Source organism: Meriones unguiculatus, chromosome X (assembly GCF_030254825.1).
Source record: "Meriones unguiculatus strain TT.TT164.6M chromosome X, Bangor_MerUng_6.1, whole genome shotgun sequence".
Taxonomy (NCBI): Eukaryota; Metazoa; Chordata; class Mammalia; order Rodentia; family Muridae; genus Meriones; species Meriones unguiculatus.
The window spans coordinates 120,765,200-120,782,005 of record NC_083369.1 but is presented as its reverse complement, the minus strand read 5'-3'; the positions used below and the strand labels follow the sequence as shown (position 1 = coordinate 120,782,005).

The following is a 16,806-nucleotide window of genomic DNA, read 5'->3' as shown; positions in this document are numbered from 1 at the left end:
GTGTTCCTAAAATTCTTCTATTCAACAGAATGTTATTCTATTTACCTCCAACAAATGAATTAAGTCCTGATTAGACATCAATGCAATTATTCTCTCAGGCACACTGTTTTCAACAAAGGAAGGCTGTGACAGGGTGGCCAGCAGTTAAAAGTTTCAAACTCAGTGGGGCTCAGCCTAAGCAGGGCTAGGCAGTGGGGGGTGATTGTGAAATGGAGAAAAAATTGCTCAGTACTCACTTAAAAACCCCACCACATTTCAAAATTTAAATTCACAAATGATTGACTCACAAAAACATGTTTATCAACATTCAAGCAATCATTTAGTCAAATTTTAACTGTGAAGTAATAAACAAACAAATAAATAAAAGATCTGCTTAAATAACATTCCCCCAGTTATTTCAAGCAGAAATGACTGGGGAAATTGCTCAGAGATGATAGAAAAGGATGTTCTAACCAAGGTCAGTTTTATTTAGGGGGAGTAGGAGAGACAGGACTCTGACAGGTAGAAACAGAAAGCTGGGCAGAAAGCAACCAAAGCAACAAAGAAACTGCTGCCCTCTTCCCACTCAAAGGCATTATTCTCTATCCAGCTCCTCCAAGGTAAACAGGTAGAAGAAAGCAAACCCCCAATATGGGTGGCAATCAACTACTGGCCAGGAGGGTACACCTTCCTTTGCCTCTAGTCAAGATAGAAAAACAACTCAAGTGTGGCCTGGGGGCAGGGAGATGGCCCCCTGGTGAAATGCTTATTGTGAAGACATGAGGACCTGAGTTCAGGTCTTCAGCACCCCCATAATAGCCCGGAGTGGCAGAGTGCATCTGTAACCTTAGCACTAAACTTAGATAGAAACTAGTGGATCTCGGGGCAGTCTAGCTAAAAGGGCAAGGTACAGGTTTGGTGACTGACTCTGTCTCAAATCAATAAGGTGAAGTAATTGAAGAAAAAAAGATAAGATTGGCCTCTGGCCTCCCCAACACCTACTCTTGAATATGACACACTTGTTCTAAACTAGTAACATGTTTGTGTGTAAAATATACCATACAAAATAACACCCACCCTCACACACACGCATAAAAAAAACTTTTTAAAATATTTTTATTCCTTTTTTTAAGTAAGATCTCTCTCTCTCTCTCTCTCTCTCTCCTCTCTCTCTCTCTCTCTCTCTCTCTCTCTCTCTCTCTCTCTCACACACACACACACCATCTAGAAGAGACACTTTGAGAATAGAAAAGCAAGTTGATTCTGGCAGTACAAAAATTGCAAACAGCAAAACTGCATGCATGCAAGAGCTTTTTTAAAAGCATATCCCCTTTTTAAAGGGTCTGGTGCTCTGGAGTTACCTAGATCCCTAGCATCAATCTGTGGCAGAAGTTGCTCAAGCTCTTCACGAAGTCCAGCTTCAAAGAGGCCAATGTCCCTCATCATTTCTTGGGGTTAAGTGTCAACAGAAAGGAACTTTCTTTGTAAGGAATGTAATTAATGATTATTGGTTGTAAGACATTTCCACATACTATGACTAGAATTTTTAGCTCCATTTTACAGATGTGGCAAAGAAGGATAATCCAGTCTAAATAATGTCTCCTAAACCATGAAACTATAAATGGAGATCTTGTATTAGCCTGGATTTTATGACTCAGAACTCAATATTCTTTTAAAAGCTTTTATTGCATTTATAAGTGTGGATGTGTGTATATGAGCACATGCATGTGTGTAAATCAGAGAACAACTTTTGGAAGTTGGTTCTCACCTTCTACCATGGACTGAACTCAGGTCATCAGGCTTGGTGACAAGAACCCTTAGCAACTGAACCATTTCACTGGCCTAAACTCAGCATTCTTCTCATACTCTTAAGTACAACAATTAGTTAAAGCTTTTTGAGATTTAAATATTAATCAAATAGAATGAACTTAATCTGATCTTCCCATATTGTTTCGCAATAACCAATATGAAGTACCTACAATATGTCTGGGGCTACTGAAGCGGGTAGGTATGTAGCCCTCTATAAACTGCCATGAAGTGAGTTACTCAGTCCATTTCTATAGTGTCCATTCTTACTGTTACGTGTTGCTTCATGTTATGCATACACATCCCTATAGCATTCTTCCACACTTCCATCCAATTGCTTCTCTACTAAATAGCTAGAAAGTCAGAAAATCGGGCTTGTAATGATTATGCATTAATAAGAATAATAGGCTCCAAGCAAGGACCCTGGGAGCTCTCAGAGGAGCTAACTACATAAGGAGAAGCTCCATGGCATTGTAGAGAATGTAGAGCTGTCTGCAACATAACCACAGTTTTTTCTCTCTGATCAAGAGTTCAAGTTGTGAGATAGTCACCTTCCAGCAAAAGCAAAGTGTTGATGCATACTAAAGAGCTTTTTCTCCCCCAGTCTCCGGCACCTTGGGGAAGACCAGAATCATTCAATTTTGAGGAAAACCCTGGACACATGCCCAAATATTTCCTGGTAGTATAAGGCTGAAAGTCATAATGAACTTCCACCAATGAAAACAGAATTCTAATCATAAGGATGAGGAGGTATCAGATTTATGAAATTTCAGGTCTCCTTTTTCTTCATGGGGACCATAAATCCCACCACTTCTTAATTTTGTTTTTGTCTCAACTGAACTAAGACCAAGAAGAACCATGTCATAGGACAGATATCTTAGGATATACTGTGGTACCTTAGAGCTTCCTTATTTATCAACTCATGATGATTATACTACAGGTCCCATAAAGTTGCTAGAAATATTAAATGAGATAATTATGTAAAAGTAAGCATCATTTAGTAGGAACTTAGTAAATCTTCACTATTATCTATCCTCATTATTATAAAGTAGGGAAGAGAAAAGAGAGAAAGCAAAGGGAAAATGTACTTTCAGTGGAGTTTCTCAAAAAGAATTAATTAAGCAGAAACAAAAAACGATTGTGCTGCCCCATTTTCCTAAGCACATCTAAGTAAATTAAATTTAGGAAACGAGGCAATGCAAAGATTGAGGATAAAGAACAACTTTTTTTAATGCTTCAATCATTATCAAAACAGCATTAGCATTAGAGCACTCCAACCACTGTAGCAAAGGGCCCCAGGCTCATTTATGAGGGCAAAGGCTTCCTACAATTGAGGACATAAAATCCAAATTGAGGCAGTAAGGACTGCTCATGGAACTGTGCGCATATCTGCAAAGCATCCTCAGTACTGAAATGCCTCCAGTAAGGGCCGCTGATAGAATTCTAAAGAGACTGAGAATCTAGCCCAAGAATAAGATAAGCTTGCTCCAACTGCACGTGGTGGAGAAAATAGCTCACAAAAGCTACCTCACCAAAGCTCACATAAACAAAGTAGTAAGGCAATTTTCTCAAAAATTTGGTCTACCAGAATGTTTAGTTTAGAGCAAAAACAATTGTGCCTCTCAATTCCAATTCATGGGAATAATAAGTACTTATGAGAAAAAGGAAATAGATGGCCAGCTTTCATAGCAATTGTCTTATACTGCTCCCTTGTTTGAGGCCTTCTTTCTTCAAAATGTTTTTGTTATAGAATGGATTTGTGGTCAATGCTTCTCCAAGCATAACATAAGTGCTTTGAGGTCTGTGATTGTGCTCTATTTTCTCTTGTTGGCTTTATTTTCTTAAGTGAGGCACACTAGAAATAAAATTAAAGAAACTAAAATAGAATGAAAAGAGATAAAGAGGGAGTAGACATGATGGCAAGAATGACAGCACAAGGAAGTTGGCATCATTTAGTGGTTTCAATACTTCTTTGCTAGAATTGTCCTTTTCTCTGTGCCTGCAATTCTAGAAATAAATGTGTGTGTGCACACACACGTACTCCTATATATGTCTGTGAGAGAGAGAGAGAGACAGAGACAGAGAGAGGACATCAGTAGTAGGTGTTGCCTCTGTTTTCTTCCTCCTGCTCATTTGACTAATATTCAGCTCCCATATAATAGCAGCCATATCTTGACTCCAGTCCAATCAAAACACTGTCAGGATGTACTTTTGTCCTTAGTCTCATGCTGTTCCAGCCTCATAAGATACAATATGCAAAGCGCAAGACTGGACAGGTGCATGCATCCCAACAACAAAGACCCTCAGGTGGACAGCAGTAACAGCTGTCTGAAGACTGGGATACCAGCGTCATCACTCTGCCCTTCCAACTCACCAGACAATGGTTGAGAAGTAACGTGGGGATGGTAGTCTAGGAACTAAAATAAATCACTGATATTCCATTCTCACCAAGTGCCCTCATGCCTCAAAGACTAAGTTTCATCTGTCCACTTCAACCCAATCTTCTTGTCACATTACTTATTACACCGCTTCCAGCCACTATATCAACTCCAAAACCAATCTAAGCACTCAGTACATGAATGCTGGGTGTCATTTTTAAATGGAGCTGAATTATTCAATCTATCACTAAATTGTTAGTCTCAAAAAAAAAATGCTTCACAAGAGCCTCACTGTATAAATGGGTTAGCAAAGATTTCACGTTTTTATATTGTACGTCATATAACGAACCTAACATCAATATCCCGGGAGGCTTTTGAAACAAGAGACTGGTGTGAATGATTGCTTTATTAGCTAATTTGAACATTTTTAGCTAATAATGATGATTTCGTGTTAATACCTAAAATAAGGTATAATCACCCCACCTTAAAAGTCAAAGAGGGGAATTCCTGTAAATATGAAACTTTATCATGTCAAGTAGTCAGAAGTGTTAGCTCTGACCCCAAGACTACCTTTCCAGGCAACTGGCAGCTGATTCCCTATGCTCAATTTAGAAGGGCTAGAAGAGGGCTAAGGAGATAGCTCAGCCAGTAAAGTAAGGAGTTTGGATACCCAGCACCCACATAAAAAGTCATGTGTAGTACTGTGGTCCTGTAACCCCATAGTCGAGGAATATTCCTAAAGCTCACTGGCTGGCCAGCCTAGCAGAATAGGTGAAGTTCACGTTAAGTGAGAAACCCTCTTTCAAAAAAACTAAAGATGGAGAGTGAAAGAGGAAGATGAACAACATTGACCTCTGGCCTCCACACATGCATATATTTGTGCACACACCCATACTACCAAGGGCATACCCACACACAGAAACCCCCAACACACACTTTAAAGAAAATCTCTGTATCTGCAAGTAATTTTCCTAGTCACAAGAGGTAGCCTAAGTCAGGTGATTAAAAATCATGGACCCTAAAAACCAGGAAACTTGGATTTTCAGATCTTTCCTTCACTATTTTAGTTGTGTAGCCTCAGAAAATTACCTAATCATTCTGGTCTTGAATCTTCATCAATAAAACTGACATAAGAAAAGCCCACTCATAGGTATATTGTGAAGATTAAATAAAGTGACAGATGTTAATTATTTAAAATCCCACAGTACTGTATAAAGACTTCTTATCACTACCATCATCTCCAATTGATCTTTAATCTGAGAAAGTCTTCCCTGTACTGCTGTAGCTTTCTTGTAAATTACTAAGGATAGAAATGCTTGCTGCCCATCCTTTCACAGTTCTTAGAGAAGCATGGTGAGAACTGACATTCACAAGGAGAGGAGAGGAAACCACTCACTCACACAAACTAGAAAATGACTGGCCAACAAGCCAGCTTCTCCCTCTTAAATGGAAATGGTCCTAGTGGTCAGAAGGAGTTTATGGATATGCCATAGGAATGTGATTCACCCTGGAAAAAAATTGGCCTTGGAATTTATAGAGTTGTTTTGGTGGTGATGGTGATCATTGTGATGGTTGAAAACAAGTCTTACAGACTAACAGAGAAAATTGTCACTGACTTTTTCAGCAGTGTGTTATGCCTTTTACATACAGGGAAACAGAATGTCCTTGGACAATTAGTTTTAATAGTATCCACTTTTTCAAACAGTAAAATGAAGTTTCTTTAAAAACTGTGTGTTTCCTTATCCAGGGTTTCTCACTGGGAGGTTTTTATATCAAGCGTACATGCTGGAATGGTAATTTATAAATTATATTTAGCATTTGAAAGCCCATTGCCCAAATAATGATGCCGTTGAGCAGCACATAGAAAATGATCTCCCCAAACTCACCTTGGAAAATCGCAGCATTCTGAATAATTAAGAACTTGAGCTCCATACTGGCAGACTGGAGCAGTTGTTCCATGTTCAGCCGTGCTGTTAGTTGGTATTTTTCTTCCATTTTTCTTGAGCAGCATGTTGGGCCCTTGGGGAGACACACTTGCAAATCTGATCCTGAAACAAATAAGGTATTCATGTCTCAGTGAGCAGAAAATCTCTCTCTCTCTCTCTCTCTCTCAAACACACATACAAACAAGTAAACAGGATGAAAAAACACATTTCAATTTAAATACAGTAGGTCTTGATTATGTTATTTATGTCAGTACATCTAATTTCCCTCATAGTTGATTTCTTTTGAATAGCTGTCAGTTAATTGCTGAGGTCTGACTCATAAATTCTAAAGAAACTAATTTATAGCAGCACCAAGTGCACACTGTTGAACACCAACATTTAATTTGTCTTTTAAAATATCACTCTTCTGGGGAGTTACATTATGGCAGCTCCGAGAGGACACTGCGTCTGACAGGCGGGACAGCAGTGACTGCACAGCGAACAACAGGGCAAACTGTGGGCCCGAAAATGCCAATGATTGTGTTTCCCAGACAAGAGGAAACCCCAATGGTGTGGGAACAATCGGGTCCATTCTCAGGTCACCCAGCTAAACCCCAAAAGAGTTCCCGGGTCCCTACAAGCACTAAGTTACCAGCCCAGAGCCACATGCCTGTGTGCTCTGATCACCATCCTAGACTGACCTGCGGGCCCCACAACTCCAGAGACTGGGTTTTCCAATTGAGAGAAAACTCCACAGTGAAGGAATAAATCGGGACCAATGTCAGATCACCCAGACAAACCCTGGAAAAGATCCCAGGGTCCAGCAGGTGTACAGGTGCCAGCCCAGAGACCCACCTGCATGCCACCTCACCCTCCCAGACAGAACTGTGGGCCCCAGGGATCCAGAGACTAGGTTTCCCTGTTAGGAGGAAACCCCACGGTGAAGGAAATATCAGGTCCAACCTCAGGGTACCCAGCCGAACCATCCCCACCACCACCACGAAAAGTTTCCAGGTTCCAGCAGGTGCTCAGTCACCAGCGCAGAGCCACTTGCCTGTACCTTTGTGCTCTACGTACCAACCTAGATTGAACTGTGGAACCTAAAACACCACAGACTGGGTCTCTCTGTCGGAAAGAAACCCCAAGTTGAGGGAAACATCAGGTCCAACGTCAGGACACCTAACTAATCCTTGCAGGCTCTGAGTGTTGTACTCATCTGCCACTTATTACCACTTGGGTACTGGGGCACACACACAGCTCCAACCTCAGACCTACAGAACAGACATTGCTCCAAGATGCAACCTGTATCCCTAGCTAAACTGACCAAACTACAGGGCTCACTGTTTCTTCAAGAGGACTGCGCCTACCTAACACCTAATAGATTAGATTAGACCAGAAAAGAAAATCCTCTTGCCACATAATAATAAAAACAGTAAGTATATAGAACAAAGAAAAAATACTAAAAGCTGCAAGGGAAAAAGACCAAGTAACATACAATGACAAACCCATCAGACTCACACCTGACTTCTCATCAGAGACTATGAAAGCCAGAAAGGTCTGGATGGATATCATGGAGACTCCTAAAGTACACAGATGTCAGCCCAGGCTCCTATACCAGCAAAACTGTCAATTATCATACATGGAGAAAAAAGATATTCAACAACAGAAAAAAAAAGTTTTAAACAATACCTACTCACAAATCCAGTCTTACAGAAGATACTAGAAGATACAACCCAAGAAAGCTAACTACATTCAGGAAAACACAGGAAATAAAAAAACCTCACTACAGTAAAACTAAAAGTAACCAAACAAACATCACACTACCACAACCAACAAAACAAAATCAAAGGATCTAACAGCCACTGGTCAATAATCTCTCTCAATATCAATGAAAGCAACTCTTCAATAGAAAGACAGAAACTAACAGAATTGGGTGCATAAACAAGTCCCAATAATCTGTTGTGTACAAGAAACACAACTAAGTAAAAAAGATAGACATTACCTGAAAGTAAAGTGCTGGAAGACGGTTTTCAAAGCAAATGGACACAAAAACCAAGCAGGACTATCTAATAAAATGGCTCTAATATCTAATAAAATAGACTTTCAACCAAAATTAATAAAAAGAGATGGGAAAGGTCACCTTATATTCTATGCCCCAAATACAAGGGCACCCACATTTGTAAAAGAAACATTAATAAAACTTAAACCACACATAGAGCCCCACACATTAATAGTTGGAGGCTTCAACACCCCACTCTCAACAAAGGACAGGTCAACAAAACAAATTAAACGAAGAAAAAGTGACACTAACAGAGGTCATGAATCAGGTAGACCTAACAGACATCTACAGAACTTTTCACCCAAACACAAAAGAATTTACCTTCTTCTCAGCACCTCATGGAACCTTCTCCAAAATAGTTCATATAGTTGGTCACAAAGCAAGCCTCAACAGATACAAGAAGATTAAAAGAATCTCTTGTATTCTACATGACCACCATGGACTAAAGCTGGACCTCAACAACAACAGCAAAAGGCCTACACACACATGGAAACTGAACACCTCACTACTCAATGACAGCTGGGTCAGGAAAGAAATAAAGAAAGAAATTAAAGTCCTCCTAGAATTCAATGAAAATGAAGGCACAACCTACTCAAATTTATGGGACACAATGAAAGCAGTGCTAAGAGGAAAGTTTATAGCACTAAGTGCCTTCATAAAGAAAAATTGGAAACATCTCGTACAAACAACTTAAGAACTCACCTGAAAGCCCTAGGGGAAATAAAGAAGCAGATAAACCCAAGAAGAGTAGACGCCTGGAAATAATCTAACTCAGGGATGAAATCAATAAACTAGAAACAACAACAACAACAACAAAAAACAATTCGAAGAATCAATGAAACCAAGAGATAGACAACAAGATAGAAAAAGAAAAAAAAAAAAAAAAAAGAAAACCTTTAGCCAAACTAACTAAAAGGCAGAGAGAAACTATCCAAATCAACAAAATCAGAAATGGAAAGGGGACACAACAACAGACACTGAAGAAATACAATCATTAGGTCATACTACAAAAGCCTATATGCAAGAAAATTTGAAAATCTAAATGAAATGATCAATTTTCATAATTGATTCCACTTACCACAGCTGAATCAAGGCTAGGTAAATAAATTAAATAGTCCTATATCCCCTAAGGAAATAGAAGCTATCATGAAAAGTTTTACATCCAAAAAAATCCCAGGGCCAGATAGTTTCAGTGCAGAATTCTACTAGACTTTCAAAGAAGAGCTGACAGTCTTCAAACTATTCCACAAAATAGAAACAGAAGGAACATTACCAACCTCATTCTATGAGGCCACAGTCACCTTGATACCCAAACCACACAAAGCGAACTTCAGAACAATCTAGCTTATGAACATTGATGCAAAAATGCTCAATAAAATACTTGCAAACCTAATCCAAGAACACATAAAAGATATCATCTACCATGACCAGGTAGTCTTCATCCAAGATACGCAGGGTGGGTCAACATATGAAAATCCATCAGTGTAATCCACCATATAAACAAACAGAAGGAAAAAAAACCACATGATCATCTCCTTGGAAGCCGAAAAATCATTTGACAAAATTCAACACCTAATCATGTTTAAAGTATTGGAGAGATCAGGGATACAGGGCACATACCTAAACATAGTAAAAGCAATATACAGCAAGCCTGCAGCCATCATCAAACTAAACTGAGGGAAATTTAAATCAATCCCACTGAAATCAGGGACAAGGCAAGGCTGTGCACTCTCTCCTTATCTCTTCAATATAGTTCTTGATGTCCTAGCTAGAGCAATAAGACAACTTAAGGAGATCAAAAGGATACAAGTCGTAAAAGGAAGAAGTCAAAGTATCACTATTCTCAAATCATATGATACTATAAGTGAATGACCCCAAAAATTCTACCAGAGAACTCCTTCAGTTGATAAACACCTTCAGCAAAGTGACTGAATACAAAATGAACTAAAAAAAAAAAAAAAAACTGAAACACACCTGCATACAAAAGAAAAATGGGCTGAGAAATTAGTTAGAGAAACAACACCCTTCACAACAGCCACAAATAACAAAAAGTACCTTGGTGTGACTCTAACCAAGCAAGTTAAATACTTGTATGAAAAAATCTTTCAGTCTCTGAAGAAAGAAATTGGAGAAGATAGCAGAAGATGGAAAAATCTCCCATGATCATGGAGTAGCAGGAGTAACAGAGTACAAATGGCCATCCTACAAAAAGCAATCAACAGATTCAATGCAATTCCTATGAAAATACCAACACATTTTTTACAGACCTTGAAAGAACAATTCTCAATTTCATATGGAAAAATAAAAAATGCAGAATAGCTAAAACAGTCCTGTACAACAACAGATCATCTGGAGGTATCTCCACTCCAGATCTCAAGCTGTACTATAGAGCAATAGTAATAAAAAAATGGCATGGTATTGGCATAGAAACAGAATGGTGAATCAATGGGATCGAATAGAAGACCAAGAAATAAACCCACACACCTACAGAAAATTATTTTTTGACTAAAAAGCCAAAAACGATACAATAGGGGAAAAAAAAAAAAAACATCTTCAACAAATGGTGCTGGTCTAACTGGATAGCTACATGTACAAAAATGCAAATAGACCCATATTTATCACTCTGCACAAAGTTAAAGTCCAAGTGGATCAAAGACCTCAACATAAAACCAGACACACTAAGTCTGTTAGGAGAAAAGTTGAGGAAGATCCTTTACCTCATTGGTACAGGAGATGACTTCCTTAATAAAACACCAACAGCACAGGCTCTAATATCAACAATTAATGAATTGGGCCTCATGAAACTGAAAAGCTTCTGTAAAGTAAAGGACACTGATATCAGAACAAAATAACAGCCTACAGACTGGGAAAGGATCTTCAGCAACCCTACATCTGACAGTAGGCTAATATACAAAATATATAATGAACTCAAGTTAAATACCAACAAACCAAGTAATCCAATTTTAAAATGGGCTACAGAGTTAAACAGAGAATTCTCAATAAAGGAATATCTAATGGCAGAGAAACACTTAAAGAGATGCTCAGTGTCCTTGGTCATTGGGGAAATGCAAATCAAAATGACCCTGAGATTCCACCACACCCCCATAATAATGACTAAGATCAAAAATTCAAGGGATGATGCACGCTGAAGAGGTTGTAGAGAAAGGGGAACCCTCTTCCATTGCTGGTAGGGATGCAAACTTGTACAAGCACTTTGGAACTCAATCTGGCCCTTTCTCAAAAAAAAAAAATTAGGAATAGTACTCCTTCAAGATCGAGCTTTATCACTTCCAGGCACATATCCAAAATATGGTCAAGTATACAACAAGGACATTTGCTCAACTATGTTCATAGCAGCTTTATTTGTAATAGCCAGAATCTGAAAACAACCTAAATGTCCCTCAACAGAGGAATGGATACAGAAATTGTGATACATTTACACAATGGAATACCTCTCAGTAATTAAAAACAAGAAAATCATGAAATATGCAGGCAAATGGTAGGAACTAGAAAAGATCATCCTGTATAAGATAACCCAAAAGCAGAAAGACACACATGGTTTATACTCACTTATAAGTGGATATTAGCCTTACAATATAAGATAAATATACTAAAATCTACAGTCCTAAAGAAGCTAAACAACAAGGAGGACCCTAGGGAAAATGCTTAAACCTCATCCAGAAGGGCAAAAAGGATAGACATAGGAAGTAGGAGAAGACAAGTAATAGGACAGGAGCCTTCCACAGAGGACCTCTAAAAGACTCTACCCACCATGATATTGAGGAGTTACTGAGACTCATAGCCAAACTCCTGGCAGAGTGCAGGAAAACTTATGGAAGAAGAGGGAGATAGAAAGACCTAGAGAGGAAAGGAACTCCGCAAGGAAAACAACAGAGCCAAAAATCCTGGGATCAGGGGTCCTGCAGAGACTGATACTCCAACCAAGGACCGTGCATGGAGAGGACCTAGACCCCATGTTCAAAGGAAGCTCATAGGTTGCTCAGTTTCCAAGTGGGTTTTCTAGTAAGAGGTTCAGGGTCTGACATGAGCTCAGTGGCTGGCTATTTGATCACCTCCTTCTGGGGGGATGGGCAGCCTTGCCAGGCCACAGAGGAAGATGATGCAGACAGCCTTGATGAGACCTAATAGGCTAGGGTCAGATAGAAGGGGAGGAGGTTCTCCCCTATCAGGGAAAGGGCATAGGGAAAGAAGAGGGAGGATGGGTGAGACTGGGAGGAGATGAGGGAGGGGGCTGCAGTGCTGATACAAAGTAAATAAATTGAAATAAATAAATAAGTTATCAATCTTCATTCTTCTAATTTACTTTTCCTGATTGTTAGTTATGAACACAACCAAAAACAATTTTTTTTAATCCCAGTTCTGATTCCAAGTGAAAAATATGTCTGGCCAGCCTAATATTGCTGCTCAGGAGAAAAATAATGAGAACATCAATACCATATCAATGTTTTGTTATAATTTTAACTAAAGGTCTAAGAGAGTCAAAAAAATATTTATTTGGTTATTAATACATGCCAGTCACAATGAGTGTGGTGAACACAAGACAATGGGCCTGTCCTCAGCCATTATAGTCTCGAGGACAACAGATACCCAAATGAAAATAGAAACAAATGTCAAGAGAAGGTAAGTGCTATATAAAATATAATACAAATGTGAAAAGGAAAACAAACAATGGCATACCTACACAATGAAATTCTAAATTGCCATAAACAGAAATGAAGTACTGGTCCATGCTAACATGTACAAACTGAAAAACAACACACTAGGTAAAAAATTAAAAATCAGGGCTGGACAGATGGCTCAGAGTTTAAGAAAGATCACTGGCTGCTCTTCCAAAGGTCCTAAGTTCAACTCCCAGCAACTACATGACGGCTCACAACCATCTAAAGTGAGATCTGGTGCCCTCTTCTGGCTTGCAGATGTAGGTGCAGGCAGAACTCTGTATACATAATAAATAAATAAATCCTTTTTAAAAAATCAGATCCAAACAGTGTAAACTCTGTGATTCCATTTCTCTAAGGCACTACAAAATGAAAACTAATGTATAGACAGCTGTGGCTATATAAGTATGTGAGAAAGGGGGAAATCACAAAGATCAGCGAGGCAAGTTCTCAAAGTGTTAGATGCCTGCATTATTTTGATTGTGGTGTATATGTCCAAATTGTCAACATGTACTCTTTAAGCGTGTGCTGTTTACTGCATAGCAGCTATACCTCAATGAAGCCATTAATTTCTTTTGAATTTTTAAAAAGCAAAGTAAGCGAGATACAGAATACAGTAGCAGCAAAGACCATTCTCATTTCTAACTATATTCCATGAACCTTTTTTTTCCTCGGGAAGCAACACTTAAAAGCATGATGAGGGAAGTAAGGAAAAATCTCATGACGCTGTGTCCTCCACAACATGGGCTCATTAAGGCTTAATGACTATAAAGCCCAATCCCCTTTCTAGTGCAACTCCTGCTTTTGGTTGGGTTTCTGTCTTTTTGTGGGAAGGGGTCACAGGGGATTGAACCCATAATCTCACACAGGCTGAAGCACATGCTCTACTGTGGGACTCTCCATTTACTCAGACTCTCTTCACTAGGCATTTATGGGACACCTTCCATGTGGCCGTGAAAGTGCGCGTCTGGGCTCTCCTAATGTGAGGAGTAATTGACAAGTAGCCGAGCTGCTGCTTTCTGATTTCACCCCCATGTGGGCAGAGATCATGATCCTTAGAGGTGCTTTCCAACTAGTGACCACACATGGCAAAGATCTAAGGTCCGGTAAATCATAGACCTTTGCTCACAGGGGAACCTTGGGTTAAAGACTCCCCATTGATTTTGAGAATTTTCTTACTATTTCAATATAGGCTAGGAGTTTTCCTCCACAGCCCTGCCTTTTTACTCCTTCTCAAGGGGTCAGACCTGCACTCTACTCTAATGATATTTTTGTTCTCCTTCAGCCACCTCCCTCCTTTCTTTCACAACTGTTTATCCTAATAAACCGACTGAACATCCAATTCTATGGAATTTCAGGTGTTGTCCAATTGGCGTGTGCTTTTCCAGTGACCTAATTCAACATTACTATGTATGTGCCAGGCACCATACCACATGTTGGAAGAACCACATTGCCCCTGCCCACAAGGACCTCATCATCTAAACAGGTTAAAAGTGATACTCCCCTCCAGTCCTAGAAAGAAATGTAATAAAGCGACATCACTAGAATGATATTAAATGTATATTGGACCATAACTTCTGCCTAAGTCTAATAAGGTCCAGGAAAAGTAAGGTTCAATAAACCTTAGTGACATTAGAAAGCATTATCAGAGATTAGGTCTCTTTTTTTTTTAAGTTTTTAAACTTAATAAAGGAGAGGAAACTAGTTAGTCTTAAGTTAGCAGAAATTGTGTTTTTAGTACACCATGTTATTTCATAGTAATTGTAGTTGATCATGTCCTTAATGCATGTGACTAGGTTTTCTTAATTTAAGAGTGAAATTCATCATCCAATGCCTCTCATGCCAACACTGTTTAATCCAAGGTATTGACCACAAGCTCTTCACTTCCCTTTCCCCAAGGGAAGAGCTGACAACCTTACTAAAGAAGAGACCATATAATACATATCAGTAAACCAAATCCAGTACCATAATTTATGGTGGCGGAAGATTTATCTCCTATGACTGTCAATCTCATTTACAAGCCTTAAACCAATTTTAAATAAAGTCCAAACTTAAAGGTTTTATGATTATAGTCAGAAAAAAAAGAAATGAAGGCTACTTGTAGCTATGCTCTATCTATATGAAATTACAAAATATTATGCTATTCTTGGAGTGGAAATAGATGCAGTCTACTGGACCAAGAAGAGAAAGAACCCCCTTGGGGAAGAGTGGCTAATCTACATTTAAACAAGGTTGGTTGGGACACACACATAAATGTGGTAGAAAAAATAACTCTATATAGTAAATCATTTCACTTCCCAAGCCCCTGATCATTTAACAACTTTTGATTCATTTCCTTGGTAAAGCAATTCCTATGTCATGTATGTTTAAACTCTCTATACCTATCTAAGTTCATAAAATTAATTTTCATTGGTAAAACCGTGTTTTTTCAAAAATTTGCCTTCGGGATCACTTCTGGTTTTGCAGAATGGCTGAGCTTTTTCTACAGGCTGGTTGGCTGTTAGTACTGTATCCATTTCTACTAGCACTGACTATGGGAGGGATAAAATAACGGGGTTGAATTTTTTTCCTTTATAAAGTGCTATGTTGTTAAGATAAAATGTTGTTCAATATACTTGCTGAAGTTCAAGAATGATTCTACGCTATGGTGACACCAGTTTGATTTGCCATTGAGATGATCATCCATACAGTTATTTAAGACTGTTACGCTGTACCCTTGGCTAAGTTCTTCAAAAATCGAAACATTTATCATCTCATTAGGTTAGCTAAAACTGTTTAAAGGAATAAAACCTCAAATGAAAATGTTTCAGGAAAAATGTCAAATGTCATAAAGATATAAGTATATATTATTCCAAATAAAAATGTATATATATATATATATCAGTACTTACCTTCTATTTTAATTATTACTGCCTGGTTAATCAATCAACCAGAACAATTGACCTTAGAGACCAAGAGTTGACTATAGACTTATGGAAATAAAAACACTCATAAATGATAAGGATTCAGGACTTCCTATCAAAGAAAATACATACTAAAAAGAGAAATAATTTGTTGTAAATAAATTTCCTGTAATACATAGGCAAGTTTTAAAAATCTTCAGTATTCATGCCTAAATGAACTAACAGTACAGAACTACAACCACTTTAATGCCATGAGCATTTGCAGAAAAGTAACAAACAAAAGGAGCAGAGAAGAAATTTAGAGGGAATCTTCATCAACTAAATTTAAAAAATTACTCTAGGAATTGATTCCTAAATGGGATGAATACAAAGTAAATCCTAGAGCAAATGGCTAAGGAGAGCTACTGAGGATGCTACATACTTGTGAGGGCAAAAGCCCAAAGAGCAACTGAAGAAATAAGATGCAGCCAACAAAAGACATAGTAAAGTGCTGTCTCAGTAGTTAAGAGCACTGAAAAACATTAAAAAATTAAAAAAGAAAGAAAGAAAGAAAGAGCACTGGCTGCCCTTTCAGAAGCTCCAGGTTTGATTGCCAGCACCCACATTGTGGCTCAAACTGTCTGATAACTCCAATTTCAGATAATCCAATGCTCTCTTCTGGCCAATATGGGTACTACATGCATGTGGTACAGACATATGCAAGCAAAATACCGGTGGACATAAAATAAAATAAAAAAAAAAATGAAAACCAAGAACAAAGAAAAGGAAGTAAGGAAGCATTCTTTAAGTATATGAGGAACAAAAGGTTAAAAGGAAACAGCCTCTTTTAATAAACAGAAATTTAACTTCAGACTGAACTTTCAAAGAAGGATACTCACATACGTTTGTGTAAAGAATGAAATTCACCTAGGAATGGAAACAGTGACAAACAATACATCCTGGCATGGCAATACATAGAAGACTTAGCACTTCACTCTTCAAATAAGACAGAGGAGGTCAATTTGGGGAAACTTAATAACTTCCATTCTCAAACGCTAAATAATAATAACTAAAGTCATTACAAGGTTACCAATTTCC

The 16,806-nt window shown here is 38.4% G+C and overlaps 1 protein-coding gene across 1 annotated transcript in view; it reads right to left on the bottom strand.

The window, feature by feature from the left end:
• The window catches only part of Gpc3 (glypican 3), a 363,266-nt gene that overhangs the window by 320,029 nt on the left and 26,431 nt on the right, over positions 1-16,806 (bottom strand). The window contains exon 2 of the mRNA XM_060374526.1: positions 6,050-6,211. Coding sequence (XP_060230509.1) covers positions 6,050-6,211 — 162 coding nt within the window. The remainder of the gene's footprint in view (positions 1-6,049; positions 6,212-16,806) is intronic.